Source organism: Dendronephthya gigantea, unplaced genomic scaffold, assembly GCF_004324835.1.
Source record: "Dendronephthya gigantea isolate DGI-Jeju-01 unplaced genomic scaffold, DenGig_1.0 000003F, whole genome shotgun sequence".
Classification (NCBI taxonomy): domain Eukaryota; kingdom Metazoa; phylum Cnidaria; class Anthozoa; order Malacalcyonacea; family Nephtheidae; genus Dendronephthya; species Dendronephthya gigantea.
Window position 1 is genome coordinate 2,040,827 of NW_021163013.1, and position 16,043 is coordinate 2,056,869.

Sequence of the window (16,043 nt, forward strand, 5' to 3'; positions counted from 1 at the left end):
AACAAACATTATGCATTGGTACTGTTTAATTTGAAATTAAATAGAAAAGCATGCAATTTCATGCAAGAGTTGTAATCGTCTAATATGAGCAGCATCTATAAATGTACTGAATAGCATCTTAGTGCTCTTGGGACTTGGCATGCAGTGCCTCGCTCTTCGAACTTAATCCTCACACCAGCTCAAAATTTTTTCTGTGTCATATGAACAGCCTTTAAGCCTTGAATTAGTGGATTTCTAAACAAATCGACATATTAATAAGAAGTATATCCATGTCGTATATTTGTTTATTGTGTCACTTCATGATAAGTGGAAAAATTGGATCAGCTAGCGCTCAAAAACAACCTCGATTTCATAATGCTAATCTCATAAATATTTTGAAAAATCAAGCAATCTTATACTTTAGCAGTTTAGCTCTTTAAAATGTTTTGGAAATGAGGGGACTGTTTATTTTTTCTTTGCAGTTGTCGAGTATTATACAGTTACTTAATGGTTTCCGTGTTTGAATGGCCTGATCCAAACACGCAGGAATGTTGCAAGAGCTAAGAAAAGCTCGCGAAACACGAGCCGAAGTAAATGTTTTATAAAATAACAACGACAAAGCCTGGGTTTAAATTTAGATTCTTTCATAAACTTTAAATTTCCGTGTTTGGATGGTCTGATCCAGGAAACAGGAAGTTGGCCTGAAACAGGAAGTTGAACAAGATTATGCGAAACTAAATTCCTTATCGCTGCCAAAGGAAGGTAAATTAGACTGAAAATTAAGCGAAAACTAAATTCCTTGCTGAAGGGAACAATTATAAGACGATTAGGCGATATATGGCTTGTCGGAGTTATTATTTTATTAATTAAATAAAGAATGCGGAGCATATTAGAATAACAAAAGGTTTACTTATGAAATAAAGGCAAATCTTACCAAACATATTTCATCAGAATCTTAAAGTTAGAAGACAAGTAAGGAGCTATATTGTTTTTTTTAGATCTCTAATTCAGAAGAGTTGGTAACGCCGAGTAAGTGTTTTTCCAGCATGCCTCAGTCTACGACTGTCTTACCACGCATAGATTTTGTAAACGTGGATGTTTTACGGAAAAACAAATGCTCCGTGACTCGCCGTTGTGTATTCCAGCATCATACAACGGCGATTGCACAAGTAGACTACAGCTATATGATATACGTATGTAGTCTTGAGCTTGAACTATTTATATAAATTAATCAATTGCTACCAATTTATAGGTGATAATATGAGACTTGTTTGGATTTTCTTGGCTTTATTCTCTCGGTTAACATTTGCTGTGAAACAGGTAGTTTTTAATACTAAAGATGCCTTCACGCCCATTTGCTTAATACCTTTTCGTCTCCAATTAAAAGCAATAATGCATTTATTATAATTTATTATAATGCATTTATCATAAGTTATCATAATTATTTAGTCCCAAATACTTTGCATATTTTTACTCTGTAGCAAAAGTGTTCATCCGCTTGTGGCTGTTCGAATGGAATTCCCGGTGTACCAGGTGTTCCAGGTTCACCAGGGAAGGATGGCAGAACTGGTGAAAAAGGGGATGTTGGTTCGCCAGGATCTGCTGGAGAAAAAGGTGTTTCTGGAGAAAAAGGCCCACCTGGCACGAATACCGTTTTGTACTCAAACTGGAAACAATGTGCGTGGCAGCGTGCAGGCAGGATTATAAGATCGATTAATACAGGTAAAATTAAAGCTGTCTTTTAAAAGAAAAATATGCAACTGCACATAAATGTAAACAAATATCGACGTTTGGCAGCGTTTTTAAATGAGGCTAGGCAAATTCTACGTTGGACGACGTTTCTCGAGAGAATAGCATGAAATTATTTACGATAAACTATAGCCATGCATGCATGCAATGAATAGCGAAAGAATATTACGAGACGCTCTCTTGCTCGGGCCTCAGTTTTCAATTCTATGGTGTCTTGGTACCTCATAATAGAATTTTGGGAAAGTTGAAAAACTGCTGTACTATAGCATTTTCTTAAGCATATCATAACAAAGAAAATTAATAACATATTATATAGGCTAGAGTTAATTGTTAGCTGCAACTAAAAGTACTGAAAATCATTTGCGTATTCATTTCATGAATTTTCATCTTTATGTAAAGGATTGCGTGCTCGACAAAAAACACGACAACTCCTCCCTCAGAGTGTTCTATGGCGGGAATCTGCGTATTTACCGATGTAATGGCTGCTGCAAACGTTGGTATTTCACCTTTAATGGAGCTGAATGCAAGAAACCAATGGCTATTGATGGCGTTTTTTATATGCGTACGGGGGCAAATCAGGATATTCTCCGCCACCGCCATATCGAGGGTTATTGCAATGAAATTCCAAAAGGTAGTGTCCGCGTTGGATTTCGGGTCGGGAATTGCAGGGGTTATTCGAATGCCGATGCCCACTCTGGTTGGAACTCCGTATCACGCATTGTCATTGAAGAGGTTCCACCACCACAATCTTAATACAATTAAATAATGAATTTTTAATGAAACATGTAGGTAATTTAAAAAAGGTATGAAAGGTACGCATTATGAAAGATATTCATTGTGTGATTAATAAGAACAATTGTTTGCGGATATTTTGTGAATGATCTAAAAATATAATATCACTTTATATTGTAAGGTTACCTTGTCCTTGTGGTATTTATACTATTAAATTAATAATGTTTTAATGAAATTTCATCTTTTGGAATAGTGTGTCAAACTTGAAGCCCGAAATATAACGCCTGGTGTAATAATTTTTCCTTGGTAGCAACGCTCAAACATTTTATGAATAAATTAAAACATTATATTACACTTCAAATTCAATTGTCCAATCAAAAAACATTATTTGTACCATGTGACTAGGAGATTTTTCGTGTTTTCGCATCCCAGTCCCTATTTCCGAGCTAGGCATGTGACATTAAATTTATCACACTGTTATATTAGATTTATCTAACGCGACGTCTCGCGAGGACTACACGCACACACAACCCATTGAGAAATAGTGTTGTTGTGTGTTTGAAATCAAGAAATTAACGATTCTAACGAGAAAATTAATATTCTCGACGAAAGACATACAGATACCACAAAAAAGTTGATTTTTGTCACGGTAATTTTCTTTTACGCCTTTCTTCCAGTACTTTTACTAATTTATGTAAATAATTCTTCGAGCCTTTGTACTGTACGTTTGGCAGTTCTACAAGCCCACAATATTTTTTACCTTCAAAACAGCAAGAATAATTTTAATCTCAAAACCCTAAACGTCGAATGTAGTTTTTCGATTATTGAAATCATGCAGTGATTGCAGTCGACTCCATAAAAGCTTGATAGTGATATTTGTTATAATTATCAAATCTCCGAATTACGCTTTTAGGAACTCTTTTTGAAGTTAAAACGACAATGTAAAGCCCTAAATAGTCGATTAGGTCTTCGCAAAATGACATATTTTCATAAACTGCATTCTTACAACAAACATGAAATAAACAAAGTAGACATGCACCTACCATTTCAAAGATTGTAAAATACGAGTTGTTCTCCGCTTAACTTTAACCGCTTAGCTTTCCTAGTTCTGATAATATTTTAATCCTTGACCAGCTTTTATATCATTTTATTTATTTGATCCACATTCCATATTGTGTTCATTACAGTTTTTGTGTTATTACAAAATGACAATTAATTTGCTGCCGTTTTTTATTGAAATACAAACATTTTGTCTGAACCAATCAGCAAGTTGTTAATCACCAGACCTTACCAGTGAGCTCTATATGTATAGAGCTATATATATATATATATATATAATATATAATATATATATTATATATATAATATATATATATATTTTATATATATTCTTTATATATACTTTATATATATATATATATATATATATATATATACATATATATAATTATATTAATATATATATTATATATATATTATAATGTATTATATATATATATATATATATATATATATTTATAAATATATAGTGGATCTCGGAAAGGTTGTCCGAAAATATATACATATATACAAATAGTTGTGACATGTGACCACACATTTTCATCACGTGTCGCACGTAATTACGCATGCAAACGCTGCGAACGCTTCGTTAAATCCATAGCTGGCAAAGCGTAAACAATGTGACAACAGGTTATTAGTAAAATATACCTTCATTTATTTTATCTGAGAGCCCGTTTATCACCGAATGTCAGCGTTTTCTAATTGATCGGCGATTTCCCTAAGGTATAGCTCTGGATGTCTGAGAATTATTTCACATATTGCCAGTTCCTCATGCTGGTAAAGTGTTGTGCTACATGCAAAGAGGCCTGCCAAACTTATGGGGCGACGTAACATTAAGAATTTGCAGGAATTAGTTAAGCGGATCAGGTATTCAACGAACAACGTGGAGAGGACGCAGTAGGGGCGAATGAAGTTAATCAGGATAATGAATTTGATAAGATAAAAAATGGACATGTTCAAGGAAGAGACGGTGTTAGAGATAAATTTGTGAGTAAAAATGTAGTAAATCTTTCTGATATAGAATTAAATGGGGGGGAGATTTCTCTTCTGTCTAAAGGTCTAAAGTTTTGTCCCACACCTAAGGAGTTGGATAGATCTGCTATTAAAAGGGATTTTAAAGAATTTGAACGTAAAACTAAGTGTAAATATTATTTTCTTTTGAGTCCAAGTGAGCAACGGGAACAAGGCTTTAGACAATTCAGAGAGAAATCGACTTGGATGCCTTATATTAAGGATCCGGCAGTGGAATTGTATTTTAAAAAGCTTGAAGAGAAGACTGATCTCATAAAAGAGGGGGGTCATAATTATAGTAATCTTTCGGATAAAGAACAGCAAGCGTTAAGATCTTTAAAGAATAGGAGGGATATTGTTATAAAAGAAGCAGATAAGGGGGGAGCTATAGTAGTTTGGCGACGGGAGGATTACTGTAAGGAGGCCTATAGACAACTTAATGATAAGGATGTCTATGAGCTTGTATCTGACGAATCTGATATTTTGGATAAGGTTTCGAGGCTCGTATCGGCGGAATTGGACGCATTAGTGGGTAGTGGATATATTAGTGTAGAGAATAAAAAATATCTAAACGTAAGTAAACCGCGTTTGGGTAGATTTTATCTTCTTCCTAAAATTCATAAGAATTTAGAAAATGTGCCAGGTAGACCGGTGATTTCAAATTGTGGGACAGTTACAGAGCGTATCTCTGAATTTTTGGATTTCCATGTTCAACCTTTAGTTGCGGAGTTTGTTCCTTCGGTTATTAAGGATACTTCGGAATTTTTGCAGAAATTACAAAATTTGGGGCATATACCGTCTACCGCTATTTTGTGTACTATAGATGTTGTGGGATTATATCCACATATCCCACATGATGAGGGTCTAGATTCGTTGAGACGAGCAATGCAAAATACTAATGAAGAGTTGCCCGTAGATAGATTAATAGCTTTAGCCAAAATAATATTGGAGAATAATTATTTTGAGTTTGACGAGAAAGTATTTCGTCAGAAATTGGGTACAGCCATTGGTACGAAGTTTGCTCCGGGGTTGGCCAATGTTTTTATGGGATATCTTGAGGAAAAGTTTATCAGCTCTTGTGAATTAAGACCTTGGGTTTGGTGGCGATTTTTGGATGATGTTTTTATGATTTGGCTTCATTCGGAAGAGGATTTAAATATATTCTTACACCGTTTGAATACATTTCATAACAGCATCAAATTTACCTGGGAAGTAGGTTTTAGAAAGATTTCCTTTTTGGATGTGGCGGTAACTCTTACCGATGATGGTTTCGATACTGATGTGTTTAGCAAGCCTACTGATGCACATCGGTATTTGAATTATGGTTCGTGTCATCCGTCGCATGTCAAGAGGGGGATACCATATGGACAGGGACTTAGGCTTAAACGAATTTGTAGTTCGGAGGAAATTTTGGAGGGTAGACTGGATGATCTAAGAGGTTTCTTGATGGAGCGAGGCTATGATCGGGGTTTTATTGAGAAACAATTTAATAGGGTTAGGAATTATGATCATCAGATTGTGTCTGATCAGTGTAAAGGTCAAGACAATAGGGTTTGTTTGGTACTGGATTTTCATCCGGCACTTAATTGTTTAAAGGGTACCTTGCAGGAAATGCAGGGTATAGTTGAGATGTCATCGGATTTTTTTAAGGTTTTACCTGAAAAACCACTGTTAAGTTTTCGTAGACCGAGGAACCTTAAAGATCATCTGGTCAGGTCTAAGTTACGTAGTATTGAAACTTCGGATAGAAGCATGTCTAAGTGTGGTAAGAAGCGCTGTCAAGTGTGTAATTATATTATCTTGGGGTCTAAATTTAGTAGCTTTTCAACGGGTAAAGTTTATCACATAAATCATGCCTTTGATTGTGATTCGGAAGGGGTGATTTATTTGATAACTTGTAAGACATGCCATCTACAGTACGTCGGGAATACGGTTACGGCATTTAGGTTGAGATTTAATAATCATAAAAGCTCATTGTTACGTTTTGGTAGGGGTCAGAGAGGTATTTGCGGTCAGGGTTTATATGCGCATTTTTTTGAACAAGGACATAAGGGATTAGAGGACATAAGTGTTCAAATAATTGATGTTACTGATATCAATAAACCTAATGAGAGGGAAAGTTTTTGGATAGAAAAGTTAATGACTTATTGTCCTATGGGATTAAATGTGAGGGAGGAAACTTAAGGTTAATTTATGTATGCAAATTTGTTGTAACTATATAAGAAGGCTTAGGATTAGTAAGGAAACATTTCTGACGAAGGGGCTGCGCCCCGAAACGTAATATATTACAAGATGTATTTCATTTGATTTAGTCTATTAAAAGTTTAATTTTTGAACACCGCGATGTGGTGAATTGAAGCTATATATATATATATATATATATATATATATATATATATATATATATATATATATATATACTTATATATATACTTATATATATACTATATAGTATATACTATATAGTATATAATGCCTACATTGCCTGAACATGTGAGTCGCCATTGGGCTGCCTATGATAAAATTTACAAATTTCATATTTTTATAAATATGGAATAATTATATGTATTTTTACTAAATTAGAGGGAAACTCGAATGAGGTCAGGACTTTTCACGGTTTAACAAATAACAAGACCAAATTTTCGACCGAATTCACCGTGTATGATGAAGTCGGAAGATTTTACACTTGATAATATTTCATCCGGCACAGCTTTAAAAAGTAATTCTTTTGTGGCAAACACAGTTTTAATATTCTCAAATGTATTTCACTATAAATCTGAATGTGTTATGTGATAAACGACATTATACTTTTATTTATAAACTCCGTTTTCATAATGAAAAAAGAAAACAAAATCAAAACATTCCCGTACAAAAACCAGTCGAAGCGTTGTATGAGACGTCCGATGTTATATTTCATGGTATTTAATAATTAAAATAATTTACCATAACACTGACTATAGCTGAGTAACTTAAGTTCCAGAAAATGGTACAAATCTTGTCGTATTTTTGCCATTTTTTTACAAAAATATGAGGGTAAATTTTGATTTTTTAAAAACATACGGCCGTTGCGAGTTGCTATGACTACAGTTTTTCCACGTGCAGAAAAATATTTCCATACTTTTCTCAATTTCTATTTCTCACATACCATGTACCTTCCAAAACCCCGAAACCACATAAGATTTCTAACAATCATTATCTAATTTTGTTTAACCGAGGCGAGGGATTGCTGCATGCATGTACTTCTAGTAGAAAATTGAATTTGCATTACGACCAATTCGCAGATTTTAAAATATGGCGGTATACCTGCCATCGGTAGACAAAACCAGACAGAATAATCATTGCATAGGATTGTTGACATTTGTTTCTAATTAATCACTCTATTGTCTCAATTTTAGTGTTCAAACAATTTAAAATTCATTGAATTGATAATGACGCTCTGTAAACGTCGAAACGTCGTCTTTTAACTTTTTAACATGTATATAAGGAAATAATATCTTTTCGCAAAACAGTTTATAGTCAAATGATTAAGGAAATCTTTATTAATTATCAAAGCAGCAGTTGCCTTGTACAATACTGATGGAGGAGTCCTTTTGCTGTGTCACGATCAACCTAATTCAAATAAAAAAGACGAGCACGTTGATATGAAAACGTTCGTGAGGATGCTTGAACAGAAACTTCAAGACGTCTTAGGAACAGTCACGCTGTCGCAGGATATCGATCTAAAAATTTCAACACTACAAGACCAGATCAAAATTAATGTTAAAACATTTACTAAAACAAGAGTCCTTTTCACAATAAGAAACCACATCTATTTGCCAAGTAACGAACTCGTCATGGAAGTTTTGCCGTCCGAAGAAAATGAGAAAATGAAAACGTTACTATTCAAGAAAAACATCTGTTCTGAAGATGCGATTAAACCAGGCTCTCATTATAGGAAATTTGTAAAAGATGTTACGGTTTCCATTGCCGAATCTAAAACAGTGCAATTAAAGAATATAAAAGACACACATTCTCCAAAGAAAAAAACTGATTTTGCCAGTCGCTTAGTTTCGAAGAGTAACAAACTGACATACTATATATCTGCATTTGCGAATTACATGGGAGGCAACATTTACTACGGTATAACTGACAAAGGAATTGTCTTGGGAGAGCATGTAACTGAGATGAAAAAGAGAATTTTAAATAAAAAAATAAGCAAGGAGGTCAAGAAAATGGTATGGCCACCGGAGAGCAAGCCTGCAGAGGGAAAACCGGACGAACGATGGGAAGTTTTTTTGAGAAAGTGGTAGATGCCGGTGGCAAATCTATACCAGAGACTTATGTAGTGGTGGTCTATGTAGCACAATGTCTATACGGTGGTGTATTTGCAGAGGAACCTGAGTGTTACAGGGTAGTTGATAATAAATTACGGAAGGTGGATATGGCCTCTTGGAAAAAAAGGATTGACCCATGCTTAACGCGGTTTGAAGGTTAGTTCTATTAATTAATGAAATGACTTAAGATGCTGGTCGTTGACCTGAAATCATCACGTCATGAGGCACCCCGACATGAGCTTTCACGCGCCTGGAACTATTTTCAACTGATAGTGTGAAGAGCGAAATAGTTAAATAATAATTATTTACATTCTAGTGAAAAACAAAACGTGTTTCCGCATAAAAATAATAGAACTTGGCTTGCAATATGGCATGAAAAGATTTTTATATTTTTCAAAATTACAGAGTTACAAGCTTTTTGTCCAACAACTAATTCTCGTTTCGGTCCCTTGTTGAAGAGAAAATTTCGCCAAGCGTTCTTTGTTTTGGTTCCTCTACTCGGAACTAGTTTTTGCAACTTTGCCGTGCGAGCAGCGAGCCTTATAATTGGTTCCGTCTATATTTCCTGCTAAAGAGGTGGAAGATTTGTTCTGACCTCAGGAGCATTTATATTAAAGCTCAGTGGCAAGAGTATTGCACCGGCATCACAAAAGCGTAGGTTCGAGTCCTACCGGGGGGGGGCGATAATTGACTCATTTTTCCATCAACTCTTCTTGGCTTGAATTTTAAGTGTACTTAGAGCTCGGTAGGCACGGAAGGCTGGATATAGTTTTTAGATTCTACTTTTAATTTCCATCGTATTACTTAAATAATTGACTAGTTTTTTTTTTAAATGACGATTAATAAAATGATCAAAAATTTGTCTTTGTAGTGTGTTTGTCCCAGCTCTGCATTTCAAATAAACGAATTTCTTACAATGCTGCCTGCCAACATTTTATCAGTATTTCGCGTATCGATAATTTGTTTTATCGGCAAAAGTATGCAACAACAACAAAATTGGGGTCACTATGCTTTTTCGGGAGCTATACGAAAAAATAGTTCATTTTACGCTTAATTCTGTACGCGTGTGTTGCCATAGCAACGGAATATATGCCTCAAAAAATAACAAAATTTGGAAGAAAATACGTAAAAATAATTTATAAAAGTTTCCAAATCTGCTTCAGAAAACAATAAAATACAAAAATTAAGACCATCGAACTACAAGACACCTGGGGCCGGTTGTTCGAAAGATGGATAACTTATCCAACGGATAAGTCCTATCCAACGGATAAATCTGCTATCCAGTGGATAGTTATCCATTGGATAAAAATGCGTTGCACGAAGCGTGGATAGTGAAGTGGATAGCTATCCAATAGATAAGTTAAAATTTGCCGGAAGTAAACAGGATTATCCTGAAATTTCGTACCACAACGTCAGCTGTTGCTAAGCATTTACAACATTGAATTCATAATCATTACGAATTCTCGAGTATAGTTACTGAATGGAAAAGACTTGAACAAGTGATTTGCTCGAACTTTGCACTTCACATCATAGTGATTTTATTAATTAAACACATTGCAATTTTATTCCTTGACCTTGCAACGCTTTGCCTTTCGGTTCCATAGCAAATTTAGGAACACTATTTTAATGTTCGTGAATGAAATTACTTAGATATTAGCAAGTTTCCTTGGAATAGGTTGAATCTTTCTTTGGATATTCGCGTTTATAAACTGATTAAAAGCGTATAGTCATTATATATATTTACCGCCTGTTATAAATGTGAGGATCTCCAAAAAATCGCCGCTCGGAACGGAATGTGTAGGCAACGTGAAACGCTGCTGCGACAAATTGCACTTCGAAAACATTTCTAATAGTGAATACAATCATGATGCATGGGTGGATCCAGCACTAGTGCACTCATTTGCATGACACAAGAAAACTGCTCAAAATAGTCATTTTGTTTTGTAATGCAAATTAGTGCACTAGTGCTGGATCCACCCCTGTGATGTGTATTCGTTTGTTGAAACACAGTAACAGGAATATGACATTTTTGTCCTATTTTGTGTAAATGTTTACAGTGTTACCTTGTATCTTTGAATTTATCCACTGGATAGTGGATTTAAACCACCTCCGGACCTTGGATAAATTTATCCGGTAGATAGCGATTTTTATCCGCTGGATAAAGTTATCCAAGCTTCGTGCAACGCAAATCACACGCTGGATAAAACTTATCCGTTGGATAGCGACTTATCCGTTGGATAGCGACTTATCCACCTTTCGAACAACCGGCCCCTGATTTCTAAAAAAGCCACCTTAATTTCACTCGAAATTAAAAACCTTTAAACCTATTGATTTTACCCGCATGGAATGAGTTGCCAAAAATCAGAATCGAATTACCCAGTCTTTAGTCTTTTACTCGTTCAAATTTTGCGCGTGCGCACAAGTACCATGACCATTGAGCGTACAACGTCCACGGTCCACTGTCCATGACATCGAATTCGGACAACTTTGGATTCTATAGATTTGTTTCTATAGGAGTTTGGTGTCTCTATATGGAATAATTTGATAATTACATAGCCATTTTAAAGAACGAGGCAGTAGTGTGCTGCATAATTTATGCAGAATCGCTCCCTCTTTACTTTACTATACAGACTTACGTACGATTGACTTTTACTTACCACTTTTTGTGGATAGAAACCCTATTTTAGGGATTCTTAGAACTAGTATTCATTGCCACATAGATTGCTAGTGATCTACTGAAAAAATTGTTTTCAATCCTGAATCACAAAAATATATATTTGCATCTACAGTAGGGATGCATACATTCGGTTCTAGCCAAATCTATGTATGGTTATACTATGTTCCAACTGACAGACTTTTTTATTTAAATTTTGTTTAATTTTTACTTTCACATGAACCATATAGATTCCCCAAATGGCCAGAAGAAACAGTACAATCCGTAAAATTATTAAACGGAAACGGTTGAGTAACCCGTCTGTTAGTATACCTATAGCTACCTCAGATAATGTCAACCTTGCAACACAAACCAAATCTACAAAAGAAAATAGAATTAGACGAAAAAGAATGAAGTATAAGCTTAAACAAAAGCAAAAACAAAATAAGAAGAAAAAAGTCAGCAATCCTAAAACTACTTTTTATTCGAAGAAGACATGGGTTAGAGGAATGAAAGCGAATAAAAATAACCACAGAAGAGAAATCTACTTAAGATTCATAATTTGGAAAAAATTTTAGAATCCAATTATTCCTGTTTGTATCACCTTCAATCATCCTTAGATCATACCATTTATAAAGATTCCAATGCCAATATATCCTCTACCGACACAACCACTTCTGTTCATTCTCCTCCTAAAGATACCATAGAATATATAAACAGCATCCAATCAGATATTGACCTACTTGAAAAACGAATTTACCGTATGAAGAACGAAGTAATCCAAATTATCAAAGATAAAATCCAAGATATAAAGAATAAAGGGCCACTTAAAAGATCAATTACACAACGCATCTACAAAATCAACAAATCTATTTCAAATTTCAGCAACTTTTTTAACAATAGAAAGGTTCTTACCAAAAATGGTTTGGCATATCAAAGCTCAAAGGCAAAATTGATGATGAAAGGAAAACCTCTTCTATCAAAGAAAAATTGAAAACATTCCACTCAAACAAAATCCATAATTTTACAGAAACCAGCTTACCTTCATTTGTCATTGATATCCTCAACAAAGGCACTAATTTTATTCCTACTGACAACAATCTTGATTCCGCAGCTCTAAAGAATTCAACTTTCAAAGAAATTAAAGAAGCCCTCAACTATATATCATCTTAAAGCATCCTACAGATTTGAATAGTACTAATCACAAGAAAATAAAAAAGAAAATTACAGACAATAAGAAAAATCTCCTTGATACCGGCGCTGTCCATAATGTTAACCCTCTCTCCCTATTAAACCAACAACAATGTAGACCTAATTTCAATTTATCCCTCATCGATTATGTCCATGAAACGTTCAACTATGCTAAAGACTACCTCAAAGAATCTAAGTTCTCTAACCTATTTCAATCAACTATGGTTAACATGGATGAGCTAACCTCTTTTCAATTACATGATATACAGTACAATCATAACATAGTTATCACGCAAACTGATAAAAACATGGGTTGGGCACTTCTACCTGTGTCTTGGTTTAACGATGAATACTCCGGACACCTCAAAGATTCCAACACCTACAAGTTAATTGAAGATTTCAATTTGGATTGACATATATCAAAGAGTGTAATACCACTATCACAAAGTTGAAAGCACGATTCAACAAGTTGGCTTCAGATGATGAAAAAGCCTTACTTAACCCTCTTTCCTCTCCATCTATTCAAATACCTTACATGAAATTGCTTCCCAAAGTTCACAAACTCACTTCTCCTGACTCTCCTACAAACAAATCCTCTCTCACTGGTAGACCTATAATCACTGCACACTCCTGGACCACTTCGGACATATCTAAGCTATTAGGTTCACATCTGGATAATATCATTTTAGAGATTAAAAATCTTTTTAATTCCAAACAAGTTCATTTTCCAATTATTTATAACTCCTTTGAACTTGTTCAAATCTTATGTCAACATCCTATTTATGATATCAATAAATATAAATTGGTATCCTTCGATTTTTCCTCTCTCTATACTAATATATCTTTTCAAGATACTATTAATGCTATTATTAATAGTTGTAAATTGCTTAAATTATCTACTTTCTATAGAGATTTTTTACTTAACATCAATCAATTTGTAAATGATAGAAATCTTTTTACTATAGGAAATCAAATTTATAAACAAATATCCATGGTATTGCAATGGGCAGTTACCATAGTCGACAGATGGCAGATCTGGTACTTTTGTTATCAGAGTATAATTTCTTTTTTTCCGCATGCACTGATGGTTTACATATCTTTGTACGTTATATAGATGATGGTTTCATGTTAACCAGTCAAAGTAATACTAACCTTTTAGTTAATACTCTTAACACTTATTATCCTCGTCAAATTCCTATTACTTTTAATTGTAATTCTTACTCTATTAACTATTTGGATCTAACCATTTCAATCAACTATCACACAATCCTCTTCAACTCTATCCATTATCAGATCTACCAAAAACCTAATCGTAAATATATGTACCCACATTACACCTCCAATCATCCTAACCATATATTCAAAGGACTTATTACTACAGAAACCATACGATACAGCAGATTATCTTCTACCATCAACGACTATAACTTCATGTTAAACCTATTTACCTTCCGGCTTACCTCTCTTGGATATCCTTTGGAACTCATCAGAAAAAACACCTTCCCATTTATGACCCTCTGCAGACACCTACAGAAAAAGAGCAACCCATCACCTACAAAGAAGAAGATTCAACCAGCTATCTTTTATAAAGTTAAATTCAATAAGCATGCTCGTACAGATAAAATTGTTCAGCATATTTTACATAAATATCACAATAAGTGTATCCCAAACCTCAAGAAAACCTATTGCAACGCTACTAAATTACACAGGCTTTTGTTAACCAACAAGAAATTGCATAACAAATTGATTCATTCTAATATGTAAATGTTTTAGATTTGTATGGTTTTAAGAACGAGACATAAACAATTTGTATATAATCAATCATACATACCTTTTATTGATGTAAATAGTTTAACCTTTTAGACCTTTTTTGAGAATTGTTGACCTAAAACGACACATTGTGTATGGATATAGGATTAATTCACATTCAAATTTATTGAGAATATCATATCTTGATCATGCATATTTTGGGATTATATACCTTCTTTTAATTTGCATGAATTTGTAGAGATTTGATAATTAACCTAAGCGAAAGGTAATTCAGATTTTGAAGAGTTATTTAGTTCAAAAATTTACAGTTTGTTTTGGTTTTTTAATGATTTCTATTTACCTTTTGTTTTATTTTCAAAAAAGAACGAGTCATTTACAAATTTTGTTGTTTCGATCGTCCGATTAATAGAGATTCATTTTCTCGAAAATACAACATTCCATCTTGTGCCTCCATTGTTTGTTTGATTAAGCCGAAGGCGTTTGCGTGATCTCATCGTTACCATGACAACAATGTTATTGTCTTAACGCGCGAAAACTTGAGCTGTTGCCGACCAGTTGAACTTCATGTAAGTTTTTCTCGTTTTTTGCATATTCAATTGTTTCCATATTATGTTTTGACCGTTTGTTGTTTTCGTTGTGTGTTTTTTTCGAGATTTTGCCGGGGTTTTTTCGGGAATTTTGCGAATTTTAATCGGGTTTTGCGGTTTTTAATGACGTTTGATACGTGTTCGCGTTTGCATTTTCGCACATTAACTTTTAGTCTTCATATTTCAAACTGTTTATTCACTTTCTATAGTATTTATTATTTATAAACTATAATAGTATTATATATCTATATATTATAAAATAGTTAAGATTAGTTATTTTATCGTATTTACACAAATTCCACGTCAATTCCGTTTTGTGCTTTTAACTGCTACTTATAGTTATATTTCGTATTTTTATAACCCCTTCCTCTATTCTCTATACGTATTAGACGGGCGTGTCGTTCCAAGACCTGTCGACGGGTTAGAAACACGCTTCCTTGTCGTGCTTGGAACCTGAAGATATCACGGCACTGTTTCTGTAGAAACGGTATTGGGCAAGACCACAAAGTAGCTTTACCTTGCAAATACTTGTGGCTTGGTCTATTTCTTTATAAAGCACCCGGGTTTTGCAATTTCTTCCATGTCTTCTTTTCCTTTCTTTATACCTACAATTAATTAATGTAATTTACCCAATGTAGATTATTTTACCATTACAATGAACCGAGGATATTTTCTACAACTTTACCTCGACTCTTTCAAGAACGCCAACAGATCAAATATCATATCAATACGAAACAATCTTTTCAACCTTATTAATGGAGACATTTTTTATCCACTCGAATCCTGGCCATCTCAATATCAATTATTTTTTTGGAAAAAACCTATTACAGACACAGATACTTTCAACCTTTTTTTATTTTTAATTGGAAACGGTGCTCCACCTAGCTACATTGGAGAGTGGATTTTAAGTTCAACTTTTTGGTCTGATGGAAAGACAGCTGAAAAGAGAGCCAGACAATTAGATTATATTTTTAATAATAGATAATCATAGTCGTCGTT

General features: G+C 34.1%; 2 protein-coding genes across 2 annotated transcripts; both read left to right on the forward strand.

Annotated features, from left to right (window-relative positions):
• Positions 1-939: 939 nt before the first annotated feature.
• Positions 940-2,525, forward strand: LOC114539579 (collagen triple helix repeat-containing protein 1-like). Its single transcript, XM_028560225.1, has 4 exons — positions 940-1,008; positions 1,232-1,299; positions 1,461-1,715; positions 2,128-2,525. The coding sequence occupies exons 2-4, from the start codon at positions 1,240-1,242 to the stop codon at positions 2,479-2,481; spliced, it is 669 nt and encodes a 222-aa protein (XP_028416026.1). The 5' UTR covers positions 940-1,008; positions 1,232-1,239; the 3' UTR covers positions 2,482-2,525.
• A 1,940-nt stretch (positions 2,526-4,465) lies between these two features.
• LOC114539591 lies at positions 4,466-6,714 on the forward strand. The gene is made up of 2 exons (XM_028560229.1): positions 4,466-4,506; positions 4,683-6,714. Exons 1-2 carry the CDS (start codon positions 4,466-4,468, stop codon positions 6,712-6,714), a joined length of 2,073 nt encoding a protein of 690 aa, XP_028416030.1.
• Positions 6,715-16,043: the final 9,329 nt, after the last annotated feature.